The sequence below is a fragment of the Uloborus diversus genome, chromosome 6 (genome assembly GCF_026930045.1).
Source record: "Uloborus diversus isolate 005 chromosome 6, Udiv.v.3.1, whole genome shotgun sequence".
Taxonomy (NCBI): domain Eukaryota; kingdom Metazoa; phylum Arthropoda; class Arachnida; order Araneae; family Uloboridae; genus Uloborus; species Uloborus diversus.
In genome coordinates, this window is record NC_072736.1 from 139617582 (window position 1) to 139639249 (window position 21668).

At 33.4% G+C, this 21668-nt stretch overlaps 1 protein-coding gene across 1 annotated transcript; it reads left to right on the plus strand.

Moving 5' to 3' along the window:
* The first annotated feature begins 1809 nt into the window (after positions 1-1809).
* Positions 1810-21408, plus strand: LOC129224626 (uncharacterized). The gene is made up of 5 exons (XM_054859110.1): positions 1810-2017; positions 8854-9044; positions 14182-14350; positions 17847-17960; positions 20812-21408. The coding sequence occupies exons 1-5, from the start codon at positions 1930-1932 to the stop codon at positions 21306-21308; spliced, it is 1059 nt and encodes a 352-aa protein (XP_054715085.1). The 5' UTR covers positions 1810-1929; the 3' UTR covers positions 21309-21408.
* Positions 21409-21668: the final 260 nt, after the last annotated feature.

Genomic DNA, 21668 nt, shown 5'->3' on the forward strand with positions numbered 1-21668 from the left:
TTATCAGCAGTTCTACCATTGAAGTGCTAGTGCATACGAGCATCAATTTTTATGCGAATCCTTGTATTGCTGTTTGAAATACGGCAATCACGCTAATATCAGATGTCGTTAGGATGGACTACCTTCTGAAGAGATTGGTGCCAAAACTAATCATTACCAGTTCACACGGAGTACACATGATGTATACCTTCGTTCAACTCTATATATTACGTCTTGAATTAAAACGCTCACAATTAATGGGTCAAATACATTCAAACACAAGCAGATGGACAGCTAGTTTCCCAAAATTCTTAAAATAGGTACATTGTTCAGCACACCTTAAAATGAGTTAATGTGTCAAAATACAAAAATTTTTACATGATTAGTAGTTTCTTCTATGTAAAAGAAAGCATTCGAATGAATTTTTTTATCATTATCATTTGGCTCCCAGATCGTTATTATTTTGTCAAAAGTCATAAACAATGACGGGGTTCCTTGAAGTTAAAGCAAAGTACTAAGGATTCCATGACCTAAAACGTTTGGGAACCGTGTACTGCTGCCTTGGACTAAAGGCGTACTAAAATGACTGTTTGGAGCTGATGAAACCAGATGAGTAACTATAAAAGCCTGGTTCTTTGAAAAAAATATAGGAATTTATGGATTGAAAGTTCAAATGAGAACATTGAATAGTTAATGAAAATGGGATGTCTAGTGATTATACAGGTCAGAAGTCAAGCGGTGACGAATGGCCTTTGGGTAGGGTTTAAGCTAGAAAGACTACAGTAAAACTAGGAAAGATGACAATGAAAAGGATCTTTGTGTTAGGTTGGAAGCAAAGTATAATCTCTACATATTAAAAAGAAAATAACGCCTAAGAAAATTTGTCTGTGACGTGCCTGCTTCTAGGAGACACCTTAGCAACTACAGCCTTGAAATTTGGTACAAAATTACTTCAAGCTCCAGAGATTAGCACATTGTTCGTACGCTCCTTCAAATCTTCTCCAATACTCCTCCATTCAGGAAATTTTTTTAAAGGGCACTTCAAACTCTTTCATTTTGGTTTTAACTCCTTCAAAATTCCTTCTTTTTTAGTTCAAGACTGCATAATCTTCCTCTATGATATATTAGTATTTATATTACGGTGAGGATATGGAAACTGTTCACATGTGCCCCTACATGTTGTGTTCACAAGTGCTCCGACCCCGTCACCTACTTTAGAACTAATTATTAAAAATAACCTATTTAAATTTAATTAAAAAATTTAAACATTGTCATAAATTTGCTTGAATGTTCGTATAATGGTTTGCAATAATTAAGCTTAGCTTATTAGTTTGTTTAAAATATGTTTTCACTTGAAGAAAACAGCAATAAAATTACAACACTAGTTAAAACAAAGAAGTTGTCACCACAGAAACATAAACTGGCTCACTGCTCCAAAAGTTTGGCCAAGAAGTAGGACGGGTACTGCCATTACTTGAGAATTTTCAAGATTTTTTGATTGACGTTATCCTAGTAAAACATACCATGTTCACATGTGCCCCCTTTTCCCCTACTCAAAATACTACGCCTCCGAAGCCCCTTCCTCAGCCAAAACCATAACAGAGCGTCTGAAATCTCGTTTCCAGTATAGATAGAAAAGTTTTACCAACTGCTGACACTTAAAGATAAAAAATAAAGAAACTTGTCGTTTACAAGAAAAAGAAAGGGAGTTGCGATAAATTTCACTTCATTCGAGTCCTTTATAAAGTATTTTTTGCAGAAAAAAATTATCTCTTAGAAGATAGCAATTCAAATAATCAGAAACTTCGATTATCCCTTGGAAACGGGTGTGGTTGGTCAATTTTTATCAGGCGAATATTGCACCTGTCGCTTCTTAGTTACCTGAATATTGAAAGTATTTTTTTTCTTCTAAGTTAAGAATCTAGGTTTGTTACGGTCTCTGAATTTAAAATGAGACCAAATGCTATTGAAAGATGTTTTTTAGTGTTTTGGACGTTGTTACTTTGCGTCTACGATGGCGATGCAACTTTGAAAACAAGTAAGTTTTTGTTTTCGATATCTGTTATGATGAATTGGCGCTATTTCAATGGCTTCCTGACAAATAAGAAGTTTTGTAACGTAGGTAACATAAATTAGAAGTTTCGAGTATACCGCGAGATTTTTATTTAGTTTCAAGAAAATTATAAAATAAAAGCAGGAAGACACTTTGAAAAGCCTATAGTATATTTTATAAATTATGTTACTGAAAGTAATTGTTTTGTACGATTTATATTTGTTATTTGGATATGTGTAAAATTCATATTCAGAGCAAAAATTTCAAAAAGAGAGGAAAAAAAAAAGAAGGATAATAAGACCCCCATCTCTTCAAACGTACTGTTCTTGCATTAAGTATTAACTAAATAAATAAGCAAATAAAAATCTACCTGTAGTGAACCAATTAATATGAATAATAAAACTTCATGATTAAAAGAAAATAATTACCTAATAATCTACTCAGCATCAGGTAAACGTAATAAGTGGGGTATTAATTGTATAAATTTCAGGAGTTGTAGGAAAATATTTGTTCGAGTCATCTATTTTTGTGCACTGAATATTTGTAACTCAAAAACACGTCATAAGGGGGGGGGGGGTTAGCGGTATTTTTCTCTTTTTTGGGAGGAAAGGGTCTTCGTGACAATTGGGGTGGAGGGGGGCGAGCCATTGCTCTTGGGGGGGGGGGGGGAGCGTCCCTGGTTCTTTGAAGACAATTTTTATATGTTCATTGCAATCTGTACCTCATTAAGTTGCTTTACTTTAAGCCCCATCGGAGAGAAGCTTAAAAGTTAAGAATTTAGATTGAAATTTTTCTAAAATATTTGTACGAAAAAGTACCAAATGATTTCTATATACACACTAACTACTGACATTGAAACTAAATCTAAACTAGTATGTTGTGGCCATCACGAAACTTTCTTCTATATTTTTCTTTTTTTTCTGATCCCTCCCCATGCTTGACGAGGAAGCAATATTCCCAACAAAAACCAAATTACACATGAAAAAACTTGACGACCATCCCAATGTCTGCATTATTGCAAAAGCAAAGCAAAGAGCGAAAATTGAAAGTTATTTTAAAAGCCTTGCTTGAATTAATTACAAATATTGTATTTGTTAACAAACATAAGATGGCAACAGTTAAAAATTTTAAATCATTGAGATAATATTTCCGATCATTTCCATACAATTAAAATCACGAGAAATACGCAGACGACAATCTATTACGATTTATCTTTCTTATTGTTGCATTAATAAAGCTATTTTTATTCGCAAAAAAAAAAAAAAAAAAAAAAAAATCAACACCTCTTGGAGCGATTGGCGTCAAAATTGAACCAAAGCCTGTTTACGTATGGATTCACATATATTCCAAATTTCAACCAGAACGTAGCATTACTTCTTGAGATAGGGAAAAAAGCACAATGGAAAAAAAGAACGGGCGATTGCGCTACCCCCTTTTTAGCTGTTGACACAAAAATAAAATCAGTTCTTATACCCGCTAAGGGCTACTTGCCGATAAATTTTTCTTTCATTCCGTTCATTATTTCTTGAGATACAGCAGTCGCAATTGACGACAAAAAACGTTCTATAGCTCAACCCCCGTTTGTGTTATTGACACCAAAATTGAATCAGCACCTGTTCCTGTTAATACCAACATATGGACCAAATTTTGTTTGATTCCGCAAGTAACTTCCTGAGGAATAGAAAGCACGCGTAACTCGAAAAACGTCCCATTGCTCCACCCCCCTTGGAGGAATTCGCGCCAAAAACTAATGGGCACAAGTTCACATAGGGGCACATTTGTGTACTAAATTTCGTTCGATTTCATGCGGTAGTTTTTGTTGTAGAGCGGCCACAAAAAACTGGTCACACACAGACGTGACACACATACATACACACACACACACACACACACATACATACACACACACACACACACATACATACACACACACACACACAGACAGACAGACATTTTCCAAAAATGGTCGAAATGGACTCAGCACACCTCAAAACGTTCGAATCCGTCAAAATTCGAAATTCGAAAATTTGCACGAATCCAATACTTTCTTCTATATATTAGATATAGAAGAAAGTAAAAAGAAAAACTGTCGTAAAAATGCCTTTAGCTGTGGATGTTCAACTAAATCGATTTATTTCATTTTTCCCCGCCCTCTATCTGGAATTACCTGTAAATGAGCGATCAATCATTGATAGTTCTCTTTTACAGCGATTCTTAATTTCTTTGATAATTGGAAACCTTTTTAAGGTTCTTATTTTTCGTGGAACCCTTGGCTTTTCTTTAATGGTCTAGTTTGAATGTAATATTTTGAAGATCTTTCACTTCATTAAAAACGAAAATTATTTCACGTAACATTTATTGTCGTCGAAAAGTAACTTTAACACAATGCTTCTTAAAATATCTTTAAACAGTTCGTTTCAAACGAAATTTTGAAGTTCACAATTTTAATGAAATGAAAGGGTACTTATTTTATTATTGTAGATATTTCCTATGCTTTATAGATGAAAGCTGAGCTCGAATGTCAAGAATAGCATCATCTACGATATTTATTATTAACGCATAACTGGAGAACCCCGTTCAGGAGCACTCCGATGGGAGGTCTCACGGAAGATCGCTGTGACCTCCCAAAAAATTACTTTATTCTGCAAATGTTGTCTGACGATTTCTGCAAAATTATCATCATTCGACAAAATTTATAGCTCTATTCGGCAAATGTAACGGTATTCGGGGAAATTTGGAGTTCCATTCGGCAAATTGAAAATTTCCGCTCTCCTAAAAATTGAAGTTCAGGGCACTCCTGACCCCGTTTCGTATATGTGGTTGAAAATGGTAAAAGTACTAGCACCTCACCTTTCATGACAATCGAGAACATTCATCTTTTAAACTGCACCAGAATTCCAATAACACTATTATTTTCATTTCTTTTACAAGGATGAATCAGACGTTGTTTCAATAAGAATTTCGTTTTCTGGTACTGACATACATGAAGGTCGTGCATCCTCATATATATAGTACCCAATGATCGAGTAACGCTCGTGACGTCATCAACAATGAAACTCGCGCCATGGCATGATAATTTGATAACATGTTTTGGTAATGTTTAAATGCATGGAAAGGCTTGATTGTGACAAGGCTGAACTGAATCCGGTAACTTAACTGCTCTACTGGATAGACTGTGTCATTTCAGGGGAATGAAGAAACGAAAAAGTTGTCAACAATGAACGCTACCTACTGTAGTTAAGGGTTAATCCACTGGAGTTAGGGTTACAATTTCAACTATCAAACTATCACCTAACAGGCAATGGCTTCGTTCAAATGTAAAAGCAATTTTCACCCGTCATATCTTGGCAGGCGATTTTCTAGTTGATAATAAATTAATTCTTAATCTACAATGGGGTTGTTTCCTTCAGTCAAAAGAAGTACGTTTAGTCACTGAAATTGATAGAATAAGCAAAGAAAATAACATGGACCCAGAAAATTCTTTCATTTTCCCAACAGTTATTTTTTAATTAATTTTTTAAAATGTCCGATTTTGCAAACAAGGCGTGGTCTTGATGACGTCACAAATGATGCACTTTGCCGCATTTTGTACCGTGTTTCCACGTTATGATAATCAAGTAGCGAATTAAAATTGCGCTCTACGCTTGCTATAAACCATATAATCAACCATATCGTTGCCAATACGCGTGAGTAAAGATGCAAAATAAATATTTTGCTCTGTGAATGGCAACACAGAATGGTATTTCATCATTTGTGATGTCATCGGCAAGAAATGTAAATAATGAAAGCGCACCGATTTAAGTAATTTTTTAAAAATATTAAACTTAAACAAACTATTTAAAAAATGGTTAGATCTTATGTTTTTAAGCATATTCTTTCAGAAAAAAAAAACTTTTAAAATTTTGGAAACGTCCCCATTCATTTTGATACTTTCTCTGCTGTTTAATCTTAAAATACTAATTAAAGCTCCAATTAAAAACGTATTTTTATCGATTTTCAAATGACTAATTTGAACTATAAGAAAGTCCAGTTTCGCGGAACCCTTGACTGTTCGGCATAGAATCTTGAGGTTCCGCGGAACACCATTCCAGAAACACTATTAGATACGCTGCACTGTAGTTAGTGATGCAAAACGAGCATATGAATTCGTTTTCTTAAAAAAAAAAGAATAATAATGATAATAACGATAATTATAAAAATAATTAAAAAAAAAACAGTAGAGTAACAGACACGGATTCATTAAAAGACAGTCGTAAGTTTGGATTTAAATAATAAGAATTTTAGGCGGGTAAAACTGATGTTGCTGTGGCCCATGAATACGGTGCAACCATCTAGTGTTATCAGAGTGAATTTTATGAGCCTGTTGATATTTACAAGGCAGTGGTGAAAGGTTATGAACAGCCACCACGAGGTCAGCAGGTGTTTCACATTCACTAAAGTCTAATAAGGCTTTAGTTCCAAAAATAAAAAAAAAAACTTTTGCACATTTTTAAGAGAAAAATGGAATTTTCTCCATAACTCATCATTTCCTCGACCTATCTGTTACTGGGTATCGTCAGATTTGTCGGTGTCTGTTACTGGGGGTCAGATCTTTTTTCGAAATTGAGCAAATGAAAATAGAATGAAGTAACCCTAGAGGATCCAGAAGCAGCCAAACGTTAGCTGAGATAAAGTTGCATGAGATAAAAATAGTTTAAAAAGTCTAAATATATTAAAAGGTTCAGAAAATTGAATTAACCTGAGAGCAATGTCTTAAGCATGTCTGTTACTGGTGCCGTTGTTCAATATATTTAAAACAATAACGTATAATATTTTTTGCTAATAAGATTCTGATGTCTTCAGAACATGAGAAAAGATTTATTCATAAATAATTTGCATTTGATGATTAATTAAATTTTTTTCTTAAACTCAGGTATTTAGGGAACAATGTCTCATTGTCCTTAGAGGGTTAAAGTATGCGTAGGAGATGTGTAAAAACGATGTGCCTTTTGTAAATAAACGTTAAAATAATCAAAAACCACTTTCGTTTTCATTTGTCGTATGAAAAACATCGATGATTTGATATGGATTTGTTTATCTAGAACACACGCAAAGAGAGATATTTTTCTAAAAATAGTCACATCCTAACGTTTCGTTTTCCTTTTTTTTTTGTCAGTTAATTACTTTTACTTCAGAGAAAACTCTAAAATTTCATTTAATGTATCAGAATATGCTAATTATTTTAAATAAGAAGTTCTGATGGTACACACTTATGTTTTGTCAAATATGACACAAGCTTTCTTGATTTAAGCATTAAGCAATGAAAAAAATGTATTAGAAAAACCTAAAATAACTTCTAGGCTTGTTTACTGTTTTTATGAATCGAAGCAGGTTTTTAATTGTACGATTTAGTGTTTGTTGTTGATCAAAACTCCATAATGAAATGTCAACGAAAATCAGGGCGTTTCTCTAAAAAATGTCCCGCAACGCTAAATTTTTTTTTATTCAAGTAACTATAAATTAAATATGGGATTAACTGTTACGCTTTGATAGTATATTAAAGCATGCATTACACTCCCCAACAGCATTATTTTTTGAAGGCTTTGGTTAGCTGGAAAAAAAAAAAAAAAAACAGCGTTACGCATGGGACAATTTTTTCAAGAATCACCCATCAGCAGTTTTTCAAAAACTGGGGGAGGATTTGATGTAGAACAGAAAGATTCGAACAGAATGAATGAAATTCTTTTAGACGAAAATCAATGCATCTGCACTCTCTGTTTTTTTTTCTTCTAATTTTTGCTCTACAAACCTGGAACAGTTACATTATTACTACTTGTTTTATTTTTCTTTTTAAGGTAGATGGACCAAAAGTGGTCAGTGTTCCTTAGGTAGATATGCCCGAATTAAATTTATTTTATTTATTATCACTAAACGGTGGTACTGCATTGTAAACCATGTACCTTCAATGCAAATGGCTGAATTTAAAGATATTAACACGATCGGTCATGTGATTCTTTTGTTTAGGAGCCATAGCTCTAATTTCCAAGTAAGAATATATATATATATATATATTTAACTGTCTTTAAATTCTTAGAACTTTTTTATAAGTTGAATTTTCTGAAAGAGTTTCTCTTTCTCTTTAACCACTTTTACTTTAATTTTGTTCACTCTAATAAATTTTACGGATTAATAATTTTGCGTTGTGCAAATTGTGATCATGCGTTTTCCCAAGTATGCGTTTTCCCAAGTATGTGTTTCCCCGTATACGTTTTCCAAAGGTGAAAACATTCAGAAAAAATACGTAAACTCATGTGATAGGGTAGTTTTCGGCGCTTCATTGTATTTTACTATCACATATTTCTCTGCTATCATTTTTCTAAGAATTTTCCTGAACAAGTGAAGCATTGATACAGCAGGATCAAAAAAATTTTATGGCAATTTTTTGTTTGTAATTTTCTTGTAATTAATTATTTTAATTTTAATTGAACATTTTATCACCCTTTTAGAAGTAAAAATAATTTTTTAACGTATTTTTTTTACATTTTAAAAGTGACTCCAACACATGGACCACCATTAGAATCCTATGCTCCAAAGGTGGTTCACAAGCAACAATGTTGAAACTGAAATATAGGTACATTTTATCTCGCAATAAAAAAATGCACTTGATATGTGTCACAGATAAATGTAAAATTCAACATTAAAAATCTGCATATAATATCTAACAGAACATTATGAAAAATCATTTATGGTCACCTATGACTTATTTACCTTAATTGAAAATATATTGTTTCAACATTTAATTGATAATATATGTTGTGCTTCAATTGAATTTTTTTTTACAGCCTTTGTTGAAGATGTTTGTTCGTATAAAAACACGTTCACCTTCGATTTGAAGTACCAAAACGCAGGCATTTTAATGTCTGCACCACATGCAAGTTCCAGCGATTGCAGGATTACACTTTCCCCTCGCTATAGACACAGTGTTGTTTTGAGTATTTACAGATATGACTTATCGCCCGAGGATCAACTTATAGTAAGTTTTAATTGCATATCATCTAGATTTGTTGATAATTCAATTGATGAAAATTTCAGGAAAAAATAAAATATCGATTTTATAAAATACTACTTGAACGTTCATCCACAAAAATGTTTACTACTGCCTTTAAAATCACTCAAGTTTACTTTAGCGTCTACTCACCAAAACAACCTGGAGACTCTGGAAAAAGTCAGGAAAGTTTTTATACTTTGAAAACCTAGTAAAGTCTAAAAATTTTTTAATCCCGGAAGAAAGAATAGAGTTTTTATTCCGGTTGAAAAGTCAAAGACAAAGCATTACCTTTTATTTTTTTCCTTAACAAACGTATTTTTGCAATATTTCTCTTTATTTTTTGTTTCTTGTTTTTTGTGTAATATCATGCATAAAACTTGATAAATGTCGACTGTCGCTGGTGAATATCAGCATTCACATTGAGGAAGACCGAGTATTTCTGGCGAATCACCAGTGAATGTCAACATTCTCCAATTTCTGTCTTTCACAGTAATTGCATTTTTATTCTATCTTAAAAATGTTTTTCTTAACTCTCTATTAAGTTTATTTAATATATTAAGTAAGTATAATATTAAGTAAGAATACGTTAAGTATCTTTCTTCATTGATCGTATTCAAATTATTATTTTTTTTGCTTCATTACTAACGATCCAATTTTCATATTACTTTTATAAGTATTTTTATTTTTATTATGTGTTTTGAATGATGATACATTACATGAAATACAGAGCGGGAAATTGTTTTCAAAAGTTAAAAAAACAACAAATTTTAACTGTATGTTTTTAGTAAAATACGACATTAATACAATTATTAAAAAAAAGTTTGTTCATCGCTTTTCTAAAATGTATGTTTAGAGTTTTTTTAGATACAAAAGTTACCATTACTGGAACCCAGGGTTCGAAAATATCATGATATTTTGGAGAATTTCGAAAATGTCGGATATTTTGATATGTATCGGAGATTTTGATATATATATCCGATATTTTCAATCAGCACAAACGAATGTCTTCAAAATAGTAAATGCATCCTCAAATCACTCTTTAATTATTAATACAATATGTAGACTTAAAATTGAGTTTTCTTTCATCATTCATATTTGATATTTCATTTCACATTTTTGCCAATTTTATAAGAGTTAATTTAGCATTAGCTGTTTAATTCTTCTGTTAGCTACTTGTTATATGGTTCAAAAATAAGCAATAGGCATTAGTCGGTGCACAGTCATAAGACATTTTCTATTTTTCCAATCAACGTTTAATATTTAATTAGGTACTTTAAATATGTGAATTAAAAATACCGTAGTTGGAAAAATAAATATAAAAAATATCAAAATATCGTGATATTTTGAAAATAAATATCGGATATATATCGTGATATCATGATATATATCGACTGATAATCGGCGAACCCTGCTGGAACCCATATATTGATTTCTCTGGAGTAAAAGAAACGTTTACTCTGATATAATTTCTGGTGTTACCTAAATTACCAGCAATCTGTAAATCCAATTCAACGACAGGATACTGACAACAGAATATTTGCATTATCATCTCGAGTGAGGAAGTCAGATCTTAATTAGCAGGAATGATTTAATCTGATTCGGGAAGTGCTTTTCAGATATCACTTTAACTTGTTGAGTGAGATTTTGGGAACAGATATGGATATAACTCCGACAACTCGTCGAGTTTGTTATGTAAATGGTATTGAAGGAACTGTATTCAATTATTGTACTTTCCTGTAAGTGCTCTGTATGTGAGAATTCTATGTAAAAATTATTTTTAAACACTTAAGTAGCAGCTTGTTACTGTCCACCTGGCAAATCGAGGAGTGTAAACTGGGTTAGTTGAGCTTCAACTTTTGGCAAGTTGAGCTCCGCTGCCTAACCTATTAAACGATTCCATTTGTTGAAATAAGGGTGAGGAAAAACGGCTTAAGAACTTGCGAATTTAGTTTGCAGTGTTATTGTCCATTTGGTGAAAAATATAATTCAGGTAGTAGCAAGCGGTACAGGATTTTCTCGCCAAATAAAAAAGTTGAAATGGTAGCCCAACTCTGCACCTAACAATTCCTATTCTTTCTGATTGCTCTCCCTTGAAAGAAATGGATTTGCTCAAGGCCATAACTCAACTTCTCAGAGGTGGACAGTACCACAATCTTCGTGAGGAAATATTGATTTGCACACCGAAAAGAAGATTTGTTTTGTTTGATTTTTTAGACAGGTCATTTTGACGACTATTTACAAATCTAACATTTTCAGGTTTCGGATACAGTTTCGTAAACTTACTCCAACTATAGTTTACTGATCCCTCCAAGTAGTCATTTTACTGATGCCTTGCCAGTATTTGTAAATTCCTGTATGTATTATTTCGTTACGAGGTGTTCATATTATAGTTGAGGTAAACAGAACATGTCAGCATGGGGAAGGCTACGCAGATCCTAATTACAGCATTGAAACGCTTCCAGGTTAGGTTTGCCGCAACTGTCGATACTTCATAAATAGAGAATATTTTTTTTCTTTCATTTTTGAATATTGTATATGCATCCATCAATCTTGTCAATCGTTCGAGATGTATCAGCCACCGAAGTTTTGTAACCAAGCGTAGGAAAAAGTAAGAAATATAGTTGTTAATACAAATACAAATGTGACAACCAGCAACTGACTCTGAGTCCAGCGAGGCTCTGATCCTAGCTGGAACGGAAAAAACTGCAAGAAAGGACGGAAAAGACTGCAATAATCGTATTATGGCCCTGCAATTGATATTAACAATCACCGCCATTTTGCATGTATAGAGTTAAATGTATTAAATATATTTATCTTATGTTTGATATTTTAAGTACCACACACACACACACACATGCAAAAAAAAAAAAAAAAAAAAAAATGTCACGTCCAGTTTTTAACCGACTTCAAAAAGGAGGCGGTTATCAGTTCATACCGTATGTATGTTTTTTTTTTTGTTTGTCCACTCATAGCGTCTCACCTAGTGAACCGATTTTGATGATTCTTTTTTTAATGGATAGAGGATGGCTCAACTTAGGTCCCATTACTTTGTTTGACCATATTTGTTCTTTAGAAAAAAAATTATGGGCAAAAAACAGTAAATTTCCCTATTAAATGATTAAAATCATATTGTAGCGTTCGTACTTTTCATCCGTGGATAACGGTGGCTCAGTGGTAGAATTCTCGTCTCCCACACGAGCGACCCGGGTTCAAATCCCGACTAGGACAAAGTGAATTTTACTAAAATTTCGTTTCTACTGTTTCCCGTATTTTCTCGAATGTTCTTTTAATTTCTGTATCTTTTCAAGTCTGGAAAGTTCCAGCACTTTTTCAAGTTGTATATAAGGAGATGTAACGTTCATTCGTGGTTCTGAATAAAGATCTCGAGTTGAGACTAACGAGTATTCGCTTCATTTGGCTTTCACATTGTCTTCGCTATCTTCATCTACGCGACAATATGTAACTCATTGTTATAAAAGTTTGGTGCCATATAATTGTAACATTAATAGTAATTGTAATGATAATTTTGAAAAAAGGCTTTTCTAAAGCGATTCAGTGATATAGAGCCGCACTTCTTACTAAGTAACTTCTTACTTTTACTGAAATATCTACATTTACACTAAAAAGAATGAAATAAAAAATTTTGAAAAAAAAAAAAAAAAAAAAAAAAATAGAACCGACTTCAAAATTGCTCTAAAAAGTGAAAAATAATTTTATTCTTTAAACACCATCGATAATACTTTTAAACATAATTTTTGAAGTTGGCGCAAAAACAAAAAGTAAAATCCATTGTAACCATGCTTTGTTCATATTTTTATCAAAAAATCATCCAAACTTAGGAACGAAACATTTATATCGTTACTCAAATATGCTGTCATCAATGCATAATGCATGTGGTAGTGAAGAAACTGGACGTGGTTAAATTTAAACTTGTAGTTGAGTTATGGCTGTGAATGATTTTATCGATCGTTTTTGCGCCAACTTCAAAAATTATGTTTAAAAGTATTATCGATGGTGTTTAAAGAATAAAATTATTTTTCACTTTTTAGAGCAATTTCGAAGTCGGTTCTATTTTTTTTTTCAAAATTTTTTGACGTTACATTTTAGAAACAAAATGTTTCATGAATTTTTTACGTAAAATGAAGCAAAATTAATTGGTTCCTTGTAAGTAGAAATTTAAAGATAAATCGTATAAAAATGAAAACTATAAAATACTTTTCTCAGAAAAATGCGTTTTAGTTCATTACAAATTTCAGATCTGGATGGCAGAAATGAACCAACTGTTACGTAAACACTTGCTGGTACTTCAAAGTTAGGATTTAATGGATTATTCAGTATATTAGTTAAAAAATTCATTAAAATACTTATGTTCCAGCGACATTGCTGCAAATATCAGTATTAAACACATTTTCTGTTTGAAATAATTCTTAAACCTGAAAACAACTTGTTTCAATATAATATTTTAACTAGTTTACATCATCATTGATGATGATGCTATTTCTAGATTAGCAAGCGGACATACGAAGGGTCTCTCGTTCTTTGAGGGCAGAAAAACTTATGCGGTCTGTTCTAAGTGCAGGGTTCAGCAAGCATCAGCCGAACACATCCTCTGCTTGGGTCCTACCAAAGAAGACTTATATGCTGCCCCCCTTCTTGTTATTGATTTTTTAAGGGTCAACGATTTACTGGGTCTTGTCTGACTCCGTCAGACATTCAGAGGATTAGAAACAACAACAACAACTAGTTTACATTCCTCTAAGTTAATATTTTAATAATTATTTTGATGTCTTTTATTTAAGAAGGATATTTCTGGTTAACTGTCACATTTTCATGAGATGTGAGTCATTTTATTGAGTAAGAGCTCATGAAAATAATTTTCTTAAAGTGTATACACGTGTGATTAAAGCAAAAGTACGTTAAAAAATATAAATAGCTAAACAATTACTTTATTTTTTTTATGCAAATTTAAAAAAGAAACGAAAATGATGCACAATATTTAGTTTCATGAAAACTTCGTAAAAATCAGTTTTACGTCCTATATTATATTTTAATATGACATTTAATTCTCTCTCTCTCTCTTTCTTTTCGAAACTTTATTTTATTTTATTTTTTTATTTTTAAGATTGAAGATGCAGATCACCATAAAATAGGTCTGATTGGATGGGCTCAGTTCCCCAGTGAGAAGAAAGCTGTTATATCTGAAGGATACATTGCCATCCACTTCAAAATAAACAACACAAACGTGCCTGATTTAAAACGTGGTTTCCAATTTACCTTTACAGAAGTACATGGTAATTATGAAATTTTTTCGCAAAGTTTTAAATATATTTGTGTTCTGGTTTTTACTTCACCTGTTCGACTAAGTTAAGAGGGTAAGACCGTTTAGGTCACAAGTAAGGTAAAACACCAATAGTGGCCAGTGCTTCAGTAGTGGCCACTTCAAGTTTACTTAAATACTTTGAAGAAATAAATGAACAATAATAATGTGATTTTTTTTTGTTGATATACTTAATGTAACTATCAGATTGAATCAATTTTATTCATCAGTTATTTGAATTTAAAGTAAGTAATGTTAATTCTTCGGATGTGAAAATGTCAGATGACCACTATTGAAATTTTCAGATTTTGGAGTGACCGCTAATGAATCAAATTTGAGGTTTGGGAAAAAATGGATAAAAATTTGAACAAATTGAAATTCAATGGCAATTATCGGCCTCAATGGCCTCAAATGGCATTTTTAGATCAGTGGACGATTGTGGAAGAGTTGGTCTATAATACGCTCATTGAGTTTCCAGAGAGGTAATTAATATTGTAGACCCACAGTTTGAAGATATACTTCACTGTGGCTACTACTAGTGTGTTTTAAACCTTGAAGTGACCACTACTGAAGCACTGGCCACTTCTGGTGTTTTATCTTAATACTTGTTTGATATCGAACGTGATGTTTTTTATTTTAAAGGATTAATTTCATGTAAATTTTGCAAATTTTTCATCCTTGCTCTTTTTCGCTCAAATTTTCATCGGCACCGAATTCAAAATGCGACTCCCTTTTCAACTTTTTTCCGTACCTAATGTGTGAATAAAATTATTAAATTTGCAAAAATTTAAAATTTCCAATGAATTTACACGTTTTGAGATGTTTTGAATCCATTTTGACTATTTTTGGAAAATGTCTGTCCCTCTGTCTGTCTTTTTGTCTCTCTCACACTTCTTATGTCAGTATGTGTGTGAAGGATTTCTTGTGGCCACTCCAACTCAAAAAGTACTACGTGGAACCGAGTGAAACTCGTTACGAATATTTGGTGCGCAAAAACTAATCAGCAACAATTCATCTGATGTAAATTTGTGCTGGTTAGTTTTTGGCCCCAAACGCCCTTAGAGTGGAAGGCGGGGGCAGCGATTGAACGTTTTTCTTTTTAAACGTGGTTGCTTTGCCTCAAGAGGTAATGCACAGATTCAGGCAAAAAGTTGTTCATTGGTAGAGCATAGAAGGGTACAGGTGCTGCCTTCATTTCAACGCCAATAGGTTAGAAGGGAGGGAGGAGGGGAGTTAGTTCTCGTTAAATGTGACATCTATATCTCAAGAAGTAATGCGAGGATTTAGACAGATTTATGCAATTAGACTTAAATGGAAACAGACGTTGATTTTTTTTTTTTTTTTGTTCCAACCGCGCTAAGGGGGGCAGATTTATGTCATCATCTTCATTCGTTCTACCCAATTAAAATTTACTAATAAATGGATTAAATTGAAATATTTTCTAATACAAAGATGAATTATTAGCATGTAAATTTTAATTAAATTGAAATATTTTCTCATACAACCGCCATAAGCGTGGCTGGGTTTTAGGGGTCGGGAAAAGTATATGGAAAAAAAAAATCAAAATCGAAAAATTTCAAGACTCTTATTTAGTTTCAGATGATCTTTGTTGAACTTTAATTAAGATATGTCAGTTAAAGAGTCAATAAGCACATTCACTAATTTGGGGGTGAAACATATTCGAAGCTTTGCCATTTCAACACAAGACCGTGCTGTTAAATATCTTTCGTGCTACTAGACCTTTCCAACAAAATAGCGAAGGTATTAAGAGTTCCTTATGGCAGCAAATGCTGATGGAGCTACCACGAAGGATTACGTCTGTAATACCGCGAAGGAATTTTTGGGTATGCAAGGTAACGGCACCAGTAACAGACATGCTTAAGACATCGCTCTCAAGTTAACTCAATTTTCTGAGCCTTTTAATGTATTTAGACTTTTAAAACTATTTTTCCCTCATGCAACTACATCTCATCTAACGTTTGGCTACTTCTGGATCCTCTGAATTAGCTGATTTTATTTCTCTTTGCTCAATTTTGAAAAAAGGTCCGACTCCCAGTAACAGACACCGAAAAAACTGATGATATCCATTTACAGATATGATAAGGAAAAGATGAGTAATCGACAAAATTTCCTTTTTGTCTTCGAAATGTGCAAGAGTTCTTTATTTTTAGAACTAAAGCCTTATTAAATTTAAATGAACATGAAACACCAGCTGACCTCATGGTGGTTGTTCATAACCTTCCACCAATGCCTTGTAAATACCAACAGGCTCAAAAAATCCACTCTGATAACACTAGATAGCTGCACTGTATTCATGCGCCACAGCAAAATCAATTTTTCCCGCCTAAAATTCTCATTATTTAAATCCAAACTTACGACTGTCTGTTACTGGACCCTTGTCTGTTACTGGTGCTGTTACCCTATGGCATAAACGCAAAGGTCCTAACCAATGAGAAGACACGTACTCATTCATAACTATTCTTAAGTAAACTAGATGGACAGAGGCAATGAGAATCGATTTAAGGATTTTCGTTGGGTGTTTTTCCTCGAAGATTTAACTATATCCATCCCCTAATAGAACAGTGACTAAAATGTGACCAGCATGTGAAATTTGAGTTACGGTCACATAATGGTCCCTCTTGCTTCAAGGTCGCTCTCGTCATTAGAAATATTTTACAGTAAAATTTTATGATGCTCACAACATACTAGTTTAATAGGTCGTATTGAAATAAAAGTCGAAGTAACCAAAAAATTTAAACATATTTTATTTTTTATTCCGTTTTAAATTTGATAGCAATATAGGTTTGTTTATAATTTTTTTTAGCAAAATTAAGAGCGTTTAAAAAATTCAAAGGGCAAAAATTTGCGGAGAACATTGCTAGCATTTTCAGGAATAAAGAATAAACCATGAATAAATGTATGAAATGTTCGCTGTTATTATTTTAAGTTTGTATCAAAAATAATTGTTTCACTTTATCTAACAAAATCGCAGGACGAGATATTTTATTTCGTACATTTAATACCTGAAATTTTTAAAATAATTTATAATTTCGAAAAATATTTTTTAACAATTTGTTTCGATCTCATTATTTTGTATTTTCAGAAAAGTTATTATTTCTTTTTTACCTGCAGAATGTCATATTGAATTTATGAATCTGGTCTTATTGGAATGTTTTATCACTTTATATTTTGTATAGAATATAATATTATATGTAGAATGTGTTCGCCAAAGATTGCTTTTGCACGAGAATTACGTTTTTTCTTTATAAAATTTCGCACACAAAAAATATTTTTTTACTCAATTAAAACATCACTGGAGCTTTGTTCGCTAACAAGCTAATTTCCTGTTCCAGTTAAGACGAGATTATTATTAATTCGGCTTTTTCTTTTTGATAATATTTTTGCAGATTGTATTTCTATTTAGTTGACTATGCATGACTTTTTATTAGTACATAATGTCTTTATTGCAGATATTCCCTGTGCGTCAAACGAATTTCAGTGCAAAAATAACAAGTGTATTCCAAATCGTTTGCTTTGCAATGGACACAATCATTGCGGTGACAATAGCGACAATGAAAATTGTGGTAAGTTGACATAATTCTTATTATGCAGTAAGTTAAACAATATAAGCCAGAGCAAAGGCAGAACTACAAGCAATGTACCGACAGCCTGGTTATGACAGACAACATGTCATAACCGGTCTGATGGTACAGGGTGTCCTGAAATAGACTGACTGTTTTCAAAAATTTATAAGAGGAAAATGGTTAATGATAAAAACCAAATTCTTGCAGAAAATTCATGTGATGTGCCGTAAAATTTTTCCTCATGAATTCCAAATTTTAGTGGCGCTTCAGATAGAAAGCCCGTAAATCAAAAAGGAAGAATTGAAATTCACCGATTTTTTCTCCAATTGCGACATGTTATTGTAGCCAACTGCAGACATTTTGAAAACAGTGTTATGCAATTATGTTCATTAACAAATTTTTTTTTCGAAAAAGCATGACGTAATTTTCTTTCTTTGATTGAAAGGCTTACTATCTGCAGCGCCAGCTGTTGGAAATATTTTTAACTAAAATTTGCAACTCGAGGAAGAAAAAATTTACAGCCCGCCATATGAATTTTCTGTAGGGAATTATTTTTTTTTTTATTATTCCCCGTTTTCCTGTTATAAATTTTTGAAAACAATCAATCTATTTCAGGACACCTTGCATATTGCTTACAACTCTTGTTGTTCAGAAATAAAAGATGGTTTTTTTAATTAGTTTTATTGAAGATACTTATAGGGAAATGGGGTACACCATAATTTTCATATGTTTGAATTTCAAGCATTTTCCTTGCAGTACGATCTCGTTTGTCTGGGGGGGGGGGGGGAATCCGGATAACCTGGGAAGTATGGAAAATAAGCAAAACAAACCATTAAATAAACAGACATATACCTTTTATTACAGCGAAAAACAATACTTTGTTACAAAATTACATAGGATTGTTTCGAAAAATCCAAGCTTCATATTATTCAATCAAACACTTGATCATTTATAGTTCAGCTGCCGTGGTGTCAAGGCGCCGGAGTACACTATGATAGATTGCAATAATTTATTTCGCTATCTATCCAAGAGTTGTACATTTCATCAAAATAAGAACGAATGGTTAGAGCACACAATTTAATATTATTATTTGTGTGAATGCAAAACTCCTAAAACTCTACAAATTTTATCCGGATAAACCGAAGTTGCGGTTAAATGGGGGACCGGATGAAAAATTCTATGGGAAAAATTTTATGACTCATTTAGGAATAGATCTAAGATAAAGTTATTAAGTGGACCGGAAAGTAATGTCGTAATTTTCAAACCAATGTATTTTTTTACTAGTTTTTACTTTTAATCAATAATGTAAGTGGTTTCGTTATTAAAATCTTTTTGCTACCTAATGTGCAAATTTTCAGTTTCGGATCGATATACATCAGTGCATTTTGAATGTCAGCCTATTTATCAAGTTATTGTTTGTAGCAATCGGAATAAGAGTTGCAATCGAAAATCATATGGTGCGAAGTCAGGTGAGTAGTGGGGGAAGCAACCCATCCATTCATTAATTTTACTCTGGGTTCGTTTTGAGAAGGGTGGTCTAGTCGTGCTTCAGTGCCTCTCGCTTTCTGTACACACTCGCCCGACATTGCACCTACTGATTTCCCTTTGTTCCAGTCACTATGTAACAAAAAACTTGAAAATTTGTTTGGTATCAAAAATGCCATTTACAGATATTTTGATTCAAAACGAATTGATTTTTATCGATCCGGGATTGAAAGTGCCCTCACTCGATGGCGGATAGTTATTGACAACGGGGGTAATTACTGTCTGACCACCGATGAGATGGAAAGGCGAACATCTGGTTTGCAAATGAAAATAGACGCATCTATTGATTTGCAGGGATGCCAATTTCTGCAGACTTAGCCTCTGAATTAAGCAGACACACATTGAAATGAACGAAACACGCACGTCAGTTTTTTTCCTTTTCCCTCTCATTCAGATAGAACCATCTTAATTGGCCGTTTGCCAATTCCATGGCAACCGTAGGCAGGCTGTATATCACTGATTAAAAAAAATAAAATAAAAAATAACAAATAATAAAATAAACTCTAGGGTCTGAAAAGAAAAAAAGAAGAGAGAAAAAAATCGACACCGTCATGGCTTCTACACTGCCGTGGGCAGGTGAACGGCAGTATCAAAAAAATGCAAAATGAAAAAATGGCAGTTACCTTCCCAAGACAGTATAATAATTTCATTTTGTTGCTTCATTAAATATCTTTTGAGCAATCACGATCGCTTATTGCTTTCACTTGACTGTTTTTGGCGTCCTATCATTTTATTTTCCCACCGCCACCCTCCGCACCATCACCGTCGACCGGCTCCTCATGATGCTGCTCCTGTAGCGAAAGCCGTCTCCAGGTTGCATCCATGTCCAACACACACGCGCATACATACACAACTACACACACACGCGCACACACACACACAAACACATACACCAACCCACACAAACACATACACCAACCCACACAAACACATACACACACGCATACATACAGACACCTACACATACACACACACAAAAACATACACACACACAAAAACATACACACACACATACACACAACTACCCACACATTCATGCCTGCACACAAACACATATGCCTACACACAGATACACATACCCCACCCCACACACACACATTCATACACACAACTACCCACACACTTATGCCAGCACACAGACACAAACACACATGCCTACACACACATACACATCTACTCACAAACACACATACCCCCCACACACAAACACACACGCCTACATACGCACACACACTCGTGATTGCGAAAAACATAATTTGAATTCAAGATGTAAAAATTCAAATTAATTTTTTTTGTTTGATTTCAGTTCCTAAGGGTCGCTTTGAAGAGCAGCCACCCGTTACGCATGACACATATTTAAGTAAAGTGATGATTATATCCATCGGGGTTGCCGCAGCCATCCTTTTAATAATCGTCGTCGTTTTCGTCGTAGTCTTGGCTCGCAACAGGCAGAAAAGACCAGTCGCTGCTGATAACACAGATGCTTCAAATAACACGAACACCAATAACAATCTTCAGTCTGTCTCGGCCACTGTACCGAGCAGTACAGATCATACTTTGAGCAACAATGTCCAACCTGAAGTTAATGTTGGTAGTCCGCAGTTTCAGTCTCCGAATTCGTTCTTTAATCACGTTCGCCGATCTTTACGCGGGCTCAGAGCCCCGAAGAAAGAGAACATGCCTCTTGAAGAAAGAAAGCCAGAAACCTACCAAGTGCCATCAATGTATCCAAATCTAGATCAGCTACCATCAGCACCAACAATGGAAGGCATTGAAAATGCAAATTTTCATATTGAGGAATGAGGATTTTTAACTCAAGGATTTTATGGATTTTTATTAAAGAATACAAAATGTATATTTCGATGATAATTTTTCGTTGTGTAAGATAATTAAAGAATTTCTTTTTTTCCTGTTGTTTAATCTGTTGTATATTTTCATTAGACATTTGAGGCAGTGAGAAGCAAATGGATGTAAGTGATAAAATTGAAAATTTGGAGGTAACCAGTGCCTCCGAAAAGAGCTAGGTGAACCTCTCCTCTGTTTTGGGGCAAGAGATAGTGCTAGTAACTCTGATAGGTGGTGCTCTACAGCATGATTAAGAAAAAAAAATCAATGAAAGCATATCTAGGACCTTATCTTTCAACGCATTTTACTTAAAACTTG